This window comes from Pleurodeles waltl, chromosome 4_1 (assembly GCF_031143425.1).
Source record: "Pleurodeles waltl isolate 20211129_DDA chromosome 4_1, aPleWal1.hap1.20221129, whole genome shotgun sequence".
NCBI classification, from domain to species: domain Eukaryota; kingdom Metazoa; phylum Chordata; class Amphibia; order Caudata; family Salamandridae; genus Pleurodeles; species Pleurodeles waltl.
The window spans coordinates 916,860,742-916,875,970 of record NC_090442.1 but is presented as its reverse complement, the minus strand read 5'-3'; the positions used below and the strand labels follow the sequence as shown (position 1 = coordinate 916,875,970).

General features: G+C 44.3%; 2 protein-coding genes across 2 annotated transcripts in view; one reads left to right on the top strand and one right to left on the bottom strand.

The window, feature by feature from the left end:
* Nucleotides 1-4,075, bottom strand: part of LRRC17 (leucine rich repeat containing 17) — a 182,763-nt gene extending 178,688 nt beyond the window's left edge. Inside the window, exon 1 of the mRNA XM_069229684.1 lies at nt 3,947-4,075. The gene's annotated coding sequence lies outside the window, so the exon portion shown is untranslated. The remainder of the gene's footprint in view (nt 1-3,946) is intronic.
* Nucleotides 1-15,229, top strand: part of FBXL13 (F-box and leucine rich repeat protein 13) — a 1,108,093-nt gene that overhangs the window by 492,519 nt on the left and 600,345 nt on the right. Inside the window, exon 12 of the mRNA XM_069229683.1 lies at nt 3,877-4,006. Coding sequence (XP_069085784.1) covers nt 3,877-4,006 — 130 coding nt within the window. The remainder of the gene's footprint in view (nt 1-3,876; nt 4,007-15,229) is intronic.

Here is a 15,229-nt window from a genome sequence, read left to right as displayed (position 1 = left end):
TGCCAAACATACATGCTCTGTGCGCTCCCCTCAGTGCTCGTCATCCTCATGGCCCGCCCCGTTAAAAATAAAACAATAATAATAAACATTGTTTATTATTGTTTTATTTGTAAAGGTTTGCAGGTACTGCTGCTGGTGTGAGGAGGGGTGATGCTCCTCCGCCATATCAGAGGAGCTGCCCCGGCCATTGTGTCTGCATGGATCCTCACATTCAGAAGCATCTAAAGATGACACTGACTGCCCTAGTCTAGCCTTTCTATCACTCCACTCCTTGAATTGTCCATCCCTCATTCAATGGCACTCATCACACATTAGCCTCCTGCAGGTGACACTTCATGGGTTGTGGCTATAGACTCACAGGGGAACACATCCGTACTCCAACACTCATGTTTTTAAACCTTGCATTTATTAGATATGATCATGCTTGTTACCAATTCTTGTTTTTCCTTTTTTGTCTGCATTACACACCTGCACCATACTGTTGCAGATCTACTGTATTAACCAACATGTTGACTCATCCCTTGATGCTGGTCTGTGTACCACTTTTATGTTCATGCACAACTGAAAACGTAATAAAATGGTTACAAAAAATAGAATGGGGCCAGTGGAAAAAGTGGGACTAATTTACAATAGACCCCTTCATCAGAACACTGGTGAAGCATTGTGGTCTTCAATTTAAACTCTTACCAAGTGAATTCTGCCATTGCTACTCGGATTCTTTCAGTCCACATGTCTACAAGAGAGATACTTTAGGGGCTGGAACCTCTTTAGACTGTTCTAAGAGAATTACTATCATTGAAAGGTAAGGAGGCCAATGAGACTGCCTAAAAGTGAGACTCCACTCCAAGATGTGATAACCACACCCAGTGAGCAACAGCTTAGCTTCTGGGGGATGTACTTTAAGTCTGGTATTGTGAGGAGTTTGTCGGATTTCACTTGGGATTTTTACATACACACTGACAAAAACATACACACACATACTCGTCTTCTGTTTTAAAGGTCTTAAAAATTGGTTATTTTATGAAATATTGAGTTTTAGGTACCCCAAACAATCTGTACTCCTCTCCCTTTCTACTGCTCCTTAAGCTCCCCTCGTGCCCTGCTTCTCATATAATGTATTTTAACAAGCGTGATTATTGGAGAATATCAAGCCCACCAATCAGACCTGGCCTGATACTAGCATTCATCTACAGATTCTTATTTGGAGGTTGCATTCACCACTTTGCTGCCATTTTACCCAGAAGGAAAACAAGCGCTGCTTAGATCTCTAAGGCATAAATTTTGTGCATAAGCTTCAAAGGAAAGTTGAAACACGCCATGTGGTAAAAGGTCTTAAGTTCCTTGTCACAGCTTCCGTGCACTGGGTTCGGCACAGGATTCCAGCCACACAAACATTCAAGCCTATGTTTTTTTTACGTTAAACTAACAGTTTACCAGATGGACATTTGTTGCCATTGCTTTGTTCTTTAGCTCTAGTCGAGATACCTTTTTTTCCCCAGAGGCAACTGAATTGCAGTCTAAAGAGGGACTTCGATTGCTTGTTTTCGTACATTGTGAGCAAGTAATCTCGCTCCACCATGTTGCTTGCATTAACCAGACCAGATGTGCTGCGTGGGGAGTAGAGACGGTCCGAGCAAACCGCAGTGCATGCTCTGAGAAAGGATCCCTGCAAGGAAAAGGGGTTAAGCAACTTTTTGTTTTGTGGGTACATCAATGCAACTCACACCGATCCAGCACCAGAGCCACGTTACTCCCACGTTTACTGCTTGCAAGCCAATCAGATTGTTCTCATTAGATACGACTTGTAATATCTCAAAAAGAATTGTGTTGCTGGGAAGCTAATGAACGAGTCTATGTGTCTACTTATATTATAAGTCAGGAATAAGAGGCAGCAGTTCTATGTTTAAATGGTATTACATGGAGTGACAGAGCATACATGTGAACACGCCGATGTATGCAATCTCCCACTTAAAGTGATCTTTGCTACAATGTACGTCAGTGGGTAACATAAAGCCCTCCGATTCTTTTTTCCAAAATCTCCCTCCAAAATGTCGGTATGTATGTCACAGCAACAAACCAGGTTTTTGACAAACAGTGGTTGGCAATGCAGAAGAATGAGGTGCTAGTTTGAGCATATCGCGCGATCACATTCCTGCAGATCCTCGAATGCTCCGCTCAGTCTGTTGACAGTGCGTGGCGTTCATTGATCGGCATTCTGAAACGCCACACGTTGCAAAACGCTGCTTCTTACTGCTTGCAAGACAGGCAAGACCGCTGGAATTATTATGTAGCTGCAACATGTTCTGCAAACGTATGGTTTTAGCGCACATAATATTCCAATTCCTGCATCATTTGCAGATTTCAACAAAAACCATTGTTCCTAGCTCAAATAGATCACAGGGTACTAATAATAAAGCACATTGTGTCGCAAAGTGAGTGACGCTTTGCAAAGATTAAATGCTCACCTTCCAGTTAGGGGTTACTGTATGCAGGCGTGGAAATAATATTGAGGTGAAATTTGCATAGAAGTTACTACATCTCACTAATGTGATAAAATAGTGAAACATGTCATGAATCTTTTTGCCAGTTAATTATGTCAACCCTGTTGCATAATCTGGCCGCTTGGTGCTGCAAAATACCAATGACCCTGAAGAGAGACAGCCATGACCAGGAGGAATAAAAAGAGAGTGCTGGGGTAGGGGGGGGGACCTAGAGACATCCCTCCCACCACAGTGCCTTTCTCTGATTCTCATTTCACTATCACCCCTTGCCCCAGACCCCGCCACCCTACGCATAGATGCTGAGGGGGTGCCCCGTAGGAAAATACTTGCACTTCAGCTACTTTGTATTTATTATGCACACTCCGCTGAGATCAGCACGATTTTAAAGTCAAATCGAGAGCTACATCTGCATCAACTATTTAAAAGATGTATATTTTAAGTAAACAATGTGTCTGATTAAGTAGTGTGCCTCTGCATGTGTGACAGTTGGACCCCCCTCACCCGCTAGCTCTTGGCGCCGATGCGGATGCTTTTAAAAGACAACATTCGGGGGGAAGTGGGTTGTTATTTTTTTTTAATAAACTATACGTTTTAGGAATTAAACCCACAACTTTATCAAAAGCTGTAAGTGCATAAAGATCACACGCGCTGTTTCAGTTCATCGCTGGTCCCTGCAAAATGCTCCAAGTTCACAATGACCAAAGCGAGGGGTAAATCGAAATGAAAACATACATCGGGTAGTACAAGCTGTACCAGAACATGCCGCTTAAGCAATCATGCCAGGCAATATTGCACCAGCAGGGGATAATTTTGCAGTTTGATTTGAATGGATGAACAGGGCAAAAATGTTATGTTGTACCAGTCGGTCTATAAAATGTTTTAGTTCAGGCATACCGCTCAACTGCTTCCCATAGACTTGAATAGGGTCACAAGCTCTGAAAAACTCCCAAAAATGTGAACCGGTCGACTGTAGCGGGATCACCCTCCAAAACCGCTCAGTATTTCCCCTCGCCGAAGACTTAAAAGGTTGAGAGATAAAGTTCAAGCATGTAGCAAAATTACCAATATTGGTGGCACCCTTGAACAGCATTTTTGCAATGCACAGGTCTGATCCCAGATACAACGCGGATTGCCAATGGTCGCTTAATCATTTTCACACTGTTGCATTTGCCATATAATTCAAAAGTACCGGGGGAAGCCCCTTTTAAATAAACTTAGTGGGTGAACTGAATGGAATTAGAATTACTTCACTCCAGACACAGCCGCATTTGCCATTTTCTGATACTGTCCTGGCAGGAGAAGCTCGCGCTGCCTGGCCCTGAGAGCAGTTACTTGGCGCGCGGGACTTTATCTGCTTTGTTTCTCGCCCCTGCAGATGCCTCCCGAACCTGCAGTACCTCAGCCTGGCAAACTGCCGGAAGTTCACGGATAAAGGGTTACAGTACCTGGCCACGGGGAAAGGCTGCCGGAAGCTCATCTACCTGGACCTGTCGGGCTGCACCCAGGTTAGTCTGCGCGGTGCGTGCGCTCGCGCCTGCCTCTGCGCCACAGCACTGGGGCTGCAGGGCCGTCCGTGCACGCCGAGCCAGCCCCCCTGAAGGCTTCTCCGAGGTCTTAAATTACACGACCCCAGCTGCTTACACTTGGAGTAGGCAGGCCGAGCGCTAGACGGGCTTGGCTCCCTTCCAGCCTAGTGTCACATCTCTAAACACTGCAATGCGCGCTCAGATGGACTGGTGTGTGTTCATTCTGTACTGCTTCTGTTAGCTTCAGTTAACGCTTCATAAAATCTAAAACCGAAATCCCCAGAACCTTGTCCTTTGTGTCACAGGAAAGATGACAAACTTCCTAGAAACCTCTTTGACCTACGAACCATAGTGTTTGAAAGTACTCGATTTTAGAGCTTTACACTTGTTTATTTGGTTTAACTAACCAGGCCAGCTAGTGAGTACTTCAGTTGGACCAATGACACATGTGACACCTTCAACTGATCTTTTTTCTTTCGCCATTGCCAGTACTAGGACCGGCATGTCCGCTGTCGGGCGAAGAGCTGTGTAGCCCTGTTCTTAGTGTCTGTCTTAATTTGAAACTAGTGTCCCTATTTTAATATTTGGTCCTGTCATCATGCTACTTTACATTAGGACGTGCGCAGGGGCCTAGGCATCTCTCTTATAGGTGTGTGTATGTATATATATATATATATATATATATATATATATATATATACACACACACACAAGTGTGCAGCGTGACTGGTATTTTAATGCTTCTTTTTGTCACTGCATCCAGATGTAAAATACAAGTAACCTCACACCTACAAAAAGTCAGGACTATTGGCTTTGTCAATGGCTAGTTGCATGAAATAAATAAGCAACAACAATAGCATCTGAGACCAGGCCACTTAAGTCCCTGTATATATATATATATATATATATATATGTGTGTGTGTGTGTGTGTGTGTGTGTATATATAGATACACACTCATTGCCTTGAGCCGTTTAATCTTAAACCTGAACCCTTCAAATGGTCCTACGTGTGAGGGCTTGTGAGCTGCTCTGATGCTCTTTACAGGCCACCGGAAGAGGCTGCACCTTTGCCTTCCTCTGGATTGTTATCTTCTCAGCAGAGTGAAGAGTCTTGGGGGTTTCTTTGACGTCCCAGGGTTTCCTATAGGTGGAAGCCTCAGATTCATTAGGCAAGTATCCTGCAGAGTTGAGCAGGAGAGCCAATCCACCAATTGGATCATGGGATATTGTTAGGGGGATATTCATTTAAAACCAATTATTAGTTGTACACACAAATGCCAGAACACATTTTTTTTCAGTAAAACGCAAAAATGTAACAAGCCTATTTACTACATAATTTATAGAAAACATTGGTCAACATCAAACATAAAGTTGAAATTTATAGTTTTGCTAGCATTCATTTTCTGCTTTGATGTGACAGCATCAATCAGCGGCAGCCATCATGGGTTTCGCCCATAGACCCTTTTAAAGGTTTACAAAACAGTTATTTACCCATATATGTAATTATAATCTGGATAGACTCTAGTTTAGGTTTATCCAGTGGATATTTGGTTTCTCTACAAGCGTATAGTCATCTAGAATATATAAAAAGAAAATCAAAGTGAAGAACTTTCGTTATGTGCTAATAGAGTATAATAAGGCGTGGTGGTGAAATGCTGTTCATGGTGCACACAAGGTCACTTCATAGTGTGTCTTGTGTATACCAGAAACACAAGCTAAGAGGTGTCCCCTGTGATGATGGCAAACAAGGGGAGTTGAGGAGACTGCTGACTTTTTTGTGAAAAATATTTTTTAGCCTAGCTAGCTGGTGTAATGCCCTTTCAGCTCTTCATTTTAACTTTCAAGTTTTTGTGAATCCTTTCCAACCCCTATCCAGTGAAGTGCCCATTCCAGGGTGTATGTCCTTAATATAAGCCGCCCTGTTTAGAAAAGAATATTGAACAGATGGGGTCTGTTGTCCGATTTGGAAGAATTAACCACAGAAAAATAACCCAACAATTGTGAGTCTAATTCATTTTAGCAGTTTTGCAGGAAATTGTTTTAATCAGTGTCATACAAGAAAAGAGAAAGTACCTAAAGCAGTGGTTGCCAAACTGTGGTCCGCGAAGCCTCCACAGGGGGTCCACCAGTGGTTTTCCGCCATCGTTGTCCCGGCGGTTTTAATCCGCTAGGACAGCGCTGCCCTGGGGATTATGACTCCCCTTCCCGCCAGCCTGTCCATGGTGGTAGAGACCACCATGGAAAGGCTGGCAGGAAGGGGAGTTGCGGGGCCCCTGCACTGCCCATGCACTTGGCAGCCCCACCCTGCTTTTCACTGTCTGCACAGCAGACAGTGAAAAGCACGACGGGTGCAGCTGCACCCGTCGCACTGCCGCAGCACCGCCGGCTCCATCAGGAGTCGGCTGCAATGTTACTTCCGACATCCCTGCTGGGCCGGCGGGCGGAACCGCTTTTTCCGCCCGCCGGCCCAGTGGGGATGTTGTAATGCAGCCGGCGGGTTTGCGGCTGCATAGGTGGCCCATCGGCGGTTCAACCTTGGCAGGCGGCCTCCGCCGCCCGCCAAGGTTCTAATGAGGGCCTTAGTCCCCAGCTTACATTAATGAATCACTGGGGGTCCCTGGATTCCAGTAATGATTAGTGGGGGTCCTTGTGTTCCAGTATTGATACTGTTGGGATCCACAGAAGTCTAAAGGTTGGGAACCACTGCCCTAAAGTAATAATATAGTCTGTCTAGTGGAAAACCAGTGCCAGATAACATGATGGCAGATTTCAATCCTGTTCTCCTCTTCCAAGATCGAGTATATGAAAGTCACATCAGCAAATTCCTTTCCTCAGCCCCTATCATCCAGTGTTACTGTCACCTCAATAAAGGGGAAAACACAAAATGTATTGGCACCCATATATATTTATTTTTTAAATTAGGTGCTCGGTACTATTTTAAAGCCTAAAAGATGTATCTCAGTGGTAGCTGGCCAAAAACTGATGGCCATCATTCAAGGTAAATCACATATTTTGATCACAACAGGGGCGGTGCCTCCATTAGGGCATCGTCTCACTGATTATTTTGGTCCCGTTGCCCCCCCAATAATTTTTGCATAAAGAAGTAAAAGTTTTATATATTTAAAAAAGTGCAGCAACATGATGCTGCTGTGAGCATGTAACTTGTCGAATTTGAGCGCGGAGTGCTCCTGCGGCAGCCAGGCAGGCCTGAGGGGGTGGGGCTTAGTGTTGCAGTAGTAACAATGTTGCTAGGCAGTCTATAAGTAAGATTCCCACTGCCGCGGCCGCACCTAAATGTGCATGTCGCTTTGGACGGCAGTCTTCCTCTGGCCAACCCGACATGCGCACTAGGTCTCAGCAACATAGGCTACATAGCACACATTAGTGAGCTGGAGGTGACTCAGAATGCGCAGCCCCTGGTCTCAGAAATGAGCGATGAGGTCCCCTCCCCCAACCAATCCTGGCAATGCAGCAACAGCAGGACCAGCGCCATAATTGATTGATTGGGGCCTGGATTGGAATTGAGTGCAATGAACGACAACATGCACAGTGCACGTGACAAGAGTGGGGAAGGAGGAGATTGTCTCTGTCCTGCTAGTGTCCTAAAGTTTTTCCTGCATTTGGTGCAGTGCCTGCACGTCAAAAGTGACAAGAGATAAGCCACAGCACACAGGCATTGTGGAAAATTCAGATCAGAACTGAACCAACTAATCAATCCACACACAGCACACAGGTAAGTTTATTAAACAAAATAGTTTGTGTAGCTTGTGAAAAAATGATGAATATTACGTTGTGGCCGTGTTTTTTTTTTTTTTTGTGTTGTTTATGACGCCGCACGACTACCTTGAAACTGTCCTGCTGAGTCACCCGTCTTTAACACAGGCGACCCAGCAGGACAGTTTGAAAGTAGTCTTCTGTTGTCATAAGCATCATGAAATACATGACCACAACGTGTTTTTTTAGTTTTATGGCACATATTGTGAGCAAAGGCGGGTTTAGCTTCCGGTCGTGGACATGGCTCTCTCCTATCCCTGTCATTGTTCAGATGTGCAAATGAGTTCTGGAATTGGAAAGTGTCGCCAGCGCGCCTCGCTGAGAAAACAGACTCGGCTGAGGAGCAGTAAATTGTTATCTGTCACAATATATTTCAAAGCAACGGAGGAGCTGGTGCATTGACCATTCTGTCAATGGTAATGTAATGGCATGATCAGTGAAAAGTAATAGTGGGAATTTGATTCCTCCAACTCTAGGGACGTGATGTTCCATATCCAGGTGTGCTTTGACCATATCATTTATAAAAAGCTTAGAGCAAGGGTGCAACATTCATCCCTGCCAGATGATTTGCTCAGTGTTAATCTCTGGGGGCACTTGCCGCTGTGTTGTCGTCATGGAGGTTCTTTATGGCTGATGTTAATTTTGCTGGGGTGCCCTCTGCTTTCAAAGATGCTCTTAGTAGTGACCAATCTCCTACGTAAAGAAGCTGACTTAACGTTGATGAAATACTATGGGAAGGTGGTACATTTTGGCTACTGTATAATTCAGTGAGATTAAATGCAGTCGCATTGCCTGGGCCCCTGTTCCCTCTTTGTTTAGGAAGACCTCTTGATAGTTGGACTCTTACTTTCATAGGCCTAGACCTGTAGGAAGTTTAATAGCAGTTTGACATATATTTCCTTGCGGCATCTAAGAGCAATATCAGTCAGTAGTGGGTGGGATCACTATGGCTTCCGTTTTTATGAATCAGTATTATTATGGCCTTGTTGCAAGAAGACTGGACTTGCTGGGTGAGTCTGTGTAGCATTAAATCCAGTTGTCAGTGCTGGGACCCAGATAGGGAGAGTATTTCTAAAAATATCTGATGGAACATTATTTGGGCCTGGGGCCTTTCTTGGTTCAAGCTTAAATTTGCCAGTCATACATTGTCCTCAGTGAATTCTGTGTGCTGAAGAGATGGACTATGCAGGGCATCAGGGGAGGCTGTGGCGGAAGCTTCCCCTTTTGTGTCATATACAGGGAGTGCAGAATTATTAGGCAAATGAGTATTTTGACCACATCATCCTCTTTATGCATGTTGTCTTACTCCAAGCTGTATAGGCTCGAAAGCCTACTACCAATTAAGCATATTAGGTGATGTGCATCTCTGTAATGAGAAGGGGTGTGGTCTAATGACATCAACACCCTATATCAGGTGTGCATAATTATTAGGCAACTTCCTTTCCTTTGGCAAAATGGGTCAAAAGAAGGACTTGACAGGCTCAGAAAAGTCAAAAATAGTGAGATATCTTGCAGAGGGATGCAGCACTCTTAAAATTGCAAAGCTTCTGAAGCGTGATCATCGAACAATCAAGCGTTTCATTCAAAATAGTCAACAGGGTCGCAAGAAGCGTGTGGAAAAACCAAGGCGCAAAATAACTGCCCATGAACTGAGAAAAGTCAAGCGTGCAGCTGCCACGATGCCACTTGCCACCAGTTTGGCCATATTTCAGAGCTGCAACATCACTGGAGTGCCCAAAAGCACAAGGTGTGCAATACTCAGAGACATGGCCAAGGTAAGAAAGGCTGAAAGACGACCACCACTGAACAAGACACACAAGCTGAAACGTCAAGACTGGGCCAAGAAATATCTCAAGACTGATTTTTCTAAGGTTTTATGGACTGATGAAATGAGAGTGAGTCTTGATGGGCCAGATGGATGGGCCCGTGGCTGGATTGGTAAAGGGCAGAGAGCTCCAGTCCGACTCAGACGCCAGCAAGGTGGAGGTGGAGTACTGGTTTGGGCTGGTATCATCAAAGATGAGCTTGTGGGGCCTTTTCGGGTTGAGGATGGGGTCAAGCTCAACTCCCAGTCCTACTGCCAGTTCCTGGAAGACACCTTCTTCAAGCAGTGGTACAGGAAGAAGTCTGCATCCTTCAAGAAAAACATGATTTTCATGCAGGACAATGCTCCATCACACGCATCCAAGTACTCCACAGCGTGGCTGGCAAGAAAGGGTATAAAAGAAGGAGATCTAATGACATGGCCTCCTTGTTCACCTGATCTGAACCCCATTGAGAACCTGTGGTCCATCATCAAATGTGAGATTTACAAGGAGGGAAAACAGTACACCTCTCTGAACAGTGTCTGGGAGGCTGTGGTTGCTGCTGCACGCAATGTTGATGGTGAACAGATCAAAACACTGACAGAATCCATGGATGGCAGGCTTTTGAGTGTCCTTGCAAAGAAAGATGGCTATATTGGTCACTGATTTGTTTTTGTTTTGTTTTTGAATGTCAGAAATGTATATTTGTGAATGTTGAGATGTTATATTGGTTTCACTGGTAATAATAAATAATTGAAATGGGTATATATTTGTTTTTTGTTAAGTTGCCTAATAATTATGCACAGTAATAGTCACCTGCACACACAGATATCCCCCTAACATAGCTAAAACTAAAAACAAACTAAAAACTACTTCCAAAAATATTCAGCTTTGATATTAATGAGTTTTTTGGGTTCATTGAGAACATGGTTGTTGTTCAATAATAAAATTAATCCTCAAAAATACAACTTGCCTAATAATTCTGCACTCCCTGTAATATGAGAAAAGCACAAGTGACTGGAAAGTGCTTTAGATGATTCATTTTCAGGCACTGAAAAAAGAATTAACCTTCTCCAACCTCTGCTCGTGACTAGGGGTCTCCCTGTAGTGTAGGGTCTGCGGGGCATCATGAGATTGTATTCCAATAAAGCAGGGGACTGGATATCTGTGCCCTATTTAAGAGGAAACTGGGAACATAGCTCCAATGTCTGAAAATTTTAAAATACCTCAGTAAGTTAAGCTTTCTGAAGCAGACCTGTGCTTTACACGTCTAGCAAATACTGGCAGACCCAACACAGGCTTTCATCATTATAAGATCGATTAACTGAGTTGGGTTATTTATAGAAAGCTGCATTTTTGTTAGTTATGTACAATTAACTTCCATGTGTCAATGCAGTCTTATTTTCATCCTCCAAACTTATCCTCACAAGAAAAGCCCAATTGGCATGTAAGGTTAGAATGAACCTACCCTTCCAGCCTTAACTGGACTGCTCAGCCTTTTTTTCTTCAAAAGCTGTAAAATGAGTACCACTAGGGCAATAGTAAGACATGTCTCAGACCACTTCAAATAGCAGACTGAAGAAGTATTTAATATGTTAATATTATTACTGTTACTGTTATTTTTATTGTATTATTATCATCGTCACCTTTGGTAATTATATTGGGATTTATCTCAGGCTCTGATGGCCGGTAACCCCATGACCAAGAGACATTTCTGAGGTATTTGCATGTCAAACCAGTTACTTGGGAAATGATTGGTTAAGGCAATGTTTTAGGTGTTCGTTACTGAGTATTTTCTCAAGCAGTTAAAAGATTATTTGATAATTACCGGTGACCAGGTCAACTTGACGTATCACTACTGCATCTCCCTCTAGTTCTCGAAGGGTAACAAGAAGTATGTTAGTCTGTTCACCAGACTCGTCTCTCATTGTGTCCAGTTTGACAAATCACAATAACTTGTATTTCCTCAGTACATTTCACTTGTAAAGATAAAACAATAAGTAAGGAAATCCGTGTGGTACTCAGCATTGTTATCTCAAAGTCAGTTATTACGTTCTGTGGTTTGTTTATAGTGAATAAACAGTTACCTACATCAGTATCATATGAAATCTCTCTATTGATGTCATAACTGCACTTCCACAATTGCCTTATTAACCTTATTGCATTCTCAAATCTACTTAAAAATGCACCGTCTGCCCCTTTATGCCTCTTGGACTCACTCGCTACACTCGCTCGCAGCAGGTCACTCATCACAAACTTTTACACCCCACCTCTTTAAAATGTCACACGCTGCCAATGTCCCAAAGGCCAGAGCCTAAGGCGACCCCCCTGTAAAGGGCTATTGCTTGGCTGACAGTAAGGCTGGGATTGGTGTCCTATGAAGAGTAGTTTTTGAAATTTGTAAAAATAATTCATATCCTGTAATGGGATTACATCCTCATTGGATGCAGAAATGTCAATCACCTATAAGCATTATGGAGAGGTACAGAGTTACTCTCTAATATTATAAATACCCTCTTTCCTTCCGGTCATTGCTACAGAATAAAATAAGTATTTTCTGTTGCCTACTTGAAAGCACACTAAAGGAAGCCTCTTGTAGCCTGGGCCATATATTGACCAGTAATGGCCACTTTGTGATTTATGGTAAATTGGACTAGCATTGGCCCTCTTAGATCCCACTCTGTCCTTACTTTTCCCTATCTATGGAAATTTGCTGCTTTTCTAAGAAACCTGTATTCTTCCTTTTACCAAGAGTTACCCATTTTATTCTAACCTACAAATGTTGTTTTTATGTCTGGGTTGATAGTGCAGCTTTCTGCACAATTTATTGTTAACAATTATTCTAAAAACGTACACAAAATAGACTGACTGCACCAAGGGGAGTACTACTCTTTCACCTCATGTGTTCTGTCATCTGTTGTATTATCCTGCATTCAAGGAAGGGCTTCCACTAAAATGCACCTGAGAAGTAGACTTACTCATCACACTGCTTGTCACATTCTGTTCTTTATGCACTACTTGCATTCTATCCAAAAAGCACTCCTTTTTATCTTAGCATATAAAAAGGCAGCAAGGCAGGCTTTGCTGTGGCAAGCAAGATTTGTGCATGCCACGCATGTAAATAACATTGGTGAATGCCTGTGCACTTATTTTATACAGTAAGTTGCACAAAAGGTTATACACAGCAAAAGTATTAACTCAATATACAGAGTTTTGAAAAAAACATTTAATTGGTTATTTTCTTAGTTTACACCAGAGTATGCAATTATGTGGTACAGACTTCTAGTTGCAGATTCCTTACCTTAGCATAATCCTCAGGCATCAGACTGGATAAGGAAACTTTTGGAGCAGTACCTCTGCATGCCAGTAGATGGTGTTGTTTGGCCGAGTGTCTTCATCTGTGCCAGAATTGGCATGCACGGTGCCTACATAGGCGCCACCCCAGCATGCTGACATGAGTGCCTTTCTTTCATTGAAAGTCAGTGCACATCTGGAGAGAGCTACCTCCAGTCATTTTTTTACTTAATGTTTTTGCCGTTTTTTCCCAATGTGTTAGATGCCTCAAAAGAAACTGATCGGGTTTAAACCCTTTGGGTCCCGTCACAGACAGATGTCTATGTCAGACCCCCCATATGGTTTGCCTTTGGTGCTTGGAGCCGGACCATGACTCCAAGACTTGTGAGGACTGTGGCGCCATGAACCCTAAGGTACTGAGGCAGCGCTCCTTGAAGCTCCTGGTTGCTCGACCATGGTCAGCTCCATAACGATCCCGGTCCCAGTTGTAACAAAGGACCCAGGCCTATTTGTGGAGTTGTTCCAGGCTCTCATCACTGTGCTAAAGGTTTTTGTGCAAGTTCTTCAAAAGACTTAAGTAATCAATAAGTCGAAGTGCTCTTCGACTTAACCATACCAGTCTTAAGCCTTCGGACAAGGCACAGGGGTAATGACATCACCACAGGCCATGCTCCCTCACGGAGCATGCCTCTGGGTCCGCTCTGCAGTTTCCTGAATTTCCCAGGGCTGGAGTAACCCCCACCCAAATCCCTGAGTTCTTTTGAGTCCATGCACCTCATTTTTGGTGGGCCAATCGTTGATAACTGGTGTGAGGAGCTGGCGGATGCTAGTGATCCGGACTTCTTACCAGACACTGGCCTGGTCTCTCGTACTAGTGTGGATAAGGAGAAAGGGGACTTCTTCGCTACTGTGGTCAGAAGGGCGGCTGAGGTCCTGGACCTGCAGCTATCCTAAGTGGTAGTCAAGACTAATGTCTTGACAGAGGTGCTTCAGCCGGGTGTCGCCCCCTCAGAACACCTTCTCCCTTTTAATGAAGCCCTCACTGATGTCCTGCTTGGGGTCTGGGCCAAGATAAACTCAGGGACACCTGCCTGCCTGCCTGCCTGCCACCATCTCCCCACTGCTGGGGACCAGCTTTCCTCACCCAGCACCCCACCCTGGAGAGCCTGGTCTTCCAGGCTTCCACATCCAAAGTCTACCCTGGCGCATTCCTTATCACACCACCGGAGAGGGAATACAAGAGGCTGGATACCTTTGTCAAGAGGGAGTTCTCTTCCATAAATCTTGCACTGTGGTCAGTAAACACAATGTGCCTTTTGGGCCGATATGCCCACACGTTTGTAATTCACAGGCTTTTGCAGATGACAGAGACTCACTAAAGCTCACCATTTGCTGCAGACTAGATACAGCCAGGTCGCTAGGCTGATCGATTGTGTCTTCAGTGGCACTCAAGTGTCACGGCTGAGATCGACTGTCTTTTCAGGGGATGTCCCATCCCCTGATGGACATACCCTTCCATTGCACTTGTTTCTTTGGAGACAATGCATATTCAGTGCTGGAGCACTTTAAGGACAGTTGAGCAACTGCCAGGTCTTTGGGCCTCTCTATGGCTCCTCGTCTACTCCATTCTGCCTTTTGTATTTTCCAAGGCTGTGGAAGGGGCTACCAAATGTATCTACTCCTGCCCACCCACCATTGCGAACAGACTCCCTAGTCCTTTTGTGGCACGGATGTGGTTCCCACAAGCTTAGTGGGACAAGCAGTTAGAGGTTGACCCTGTCTGGCACCCCCAAGAAGCTGCAGCATCAAAACCACTTTAGTTTGCCCTCATGGTCACCCAGTGGGTGGAAGGAATGACATAACCTACCCCACTGGCAGTCTATAGCACCGGACATGTGGGTACTTCAGATCTTTCATCTGGATTACTCCACTATTTTTCTAGTAACCTCACCATCCATGCCTCCATCGCCAGACCAGCAGACGGAGGACCACCTCTCCCTGCTCCATCAGGAAGTGCAAGCTCTTCTGACCAAAGGAGTCATTGGGAGGGTTCCAGCATCTGAAGTAGGTTGTGCTTTCCCAACACTTTTTGTTGCCCAAGAAGGACAGAAGCCTCCACCCGATTTTAGACCTGTGGCCTCTTTATTTATTCCTAAAGAAGGAGAAATTCACAATGCTCTTGTTAGCTCAGGTTCGGTCTAACCTAGACCATGGAGACTGGATGGTTGTACTGGACTTGCAGGACACCTACTTCCATATTACTGTCCTGCCTGACCGCAGTTGCTATCTACGGTTCCCGGTAGGTTACGAGCATTACCAGTTCCCTGTG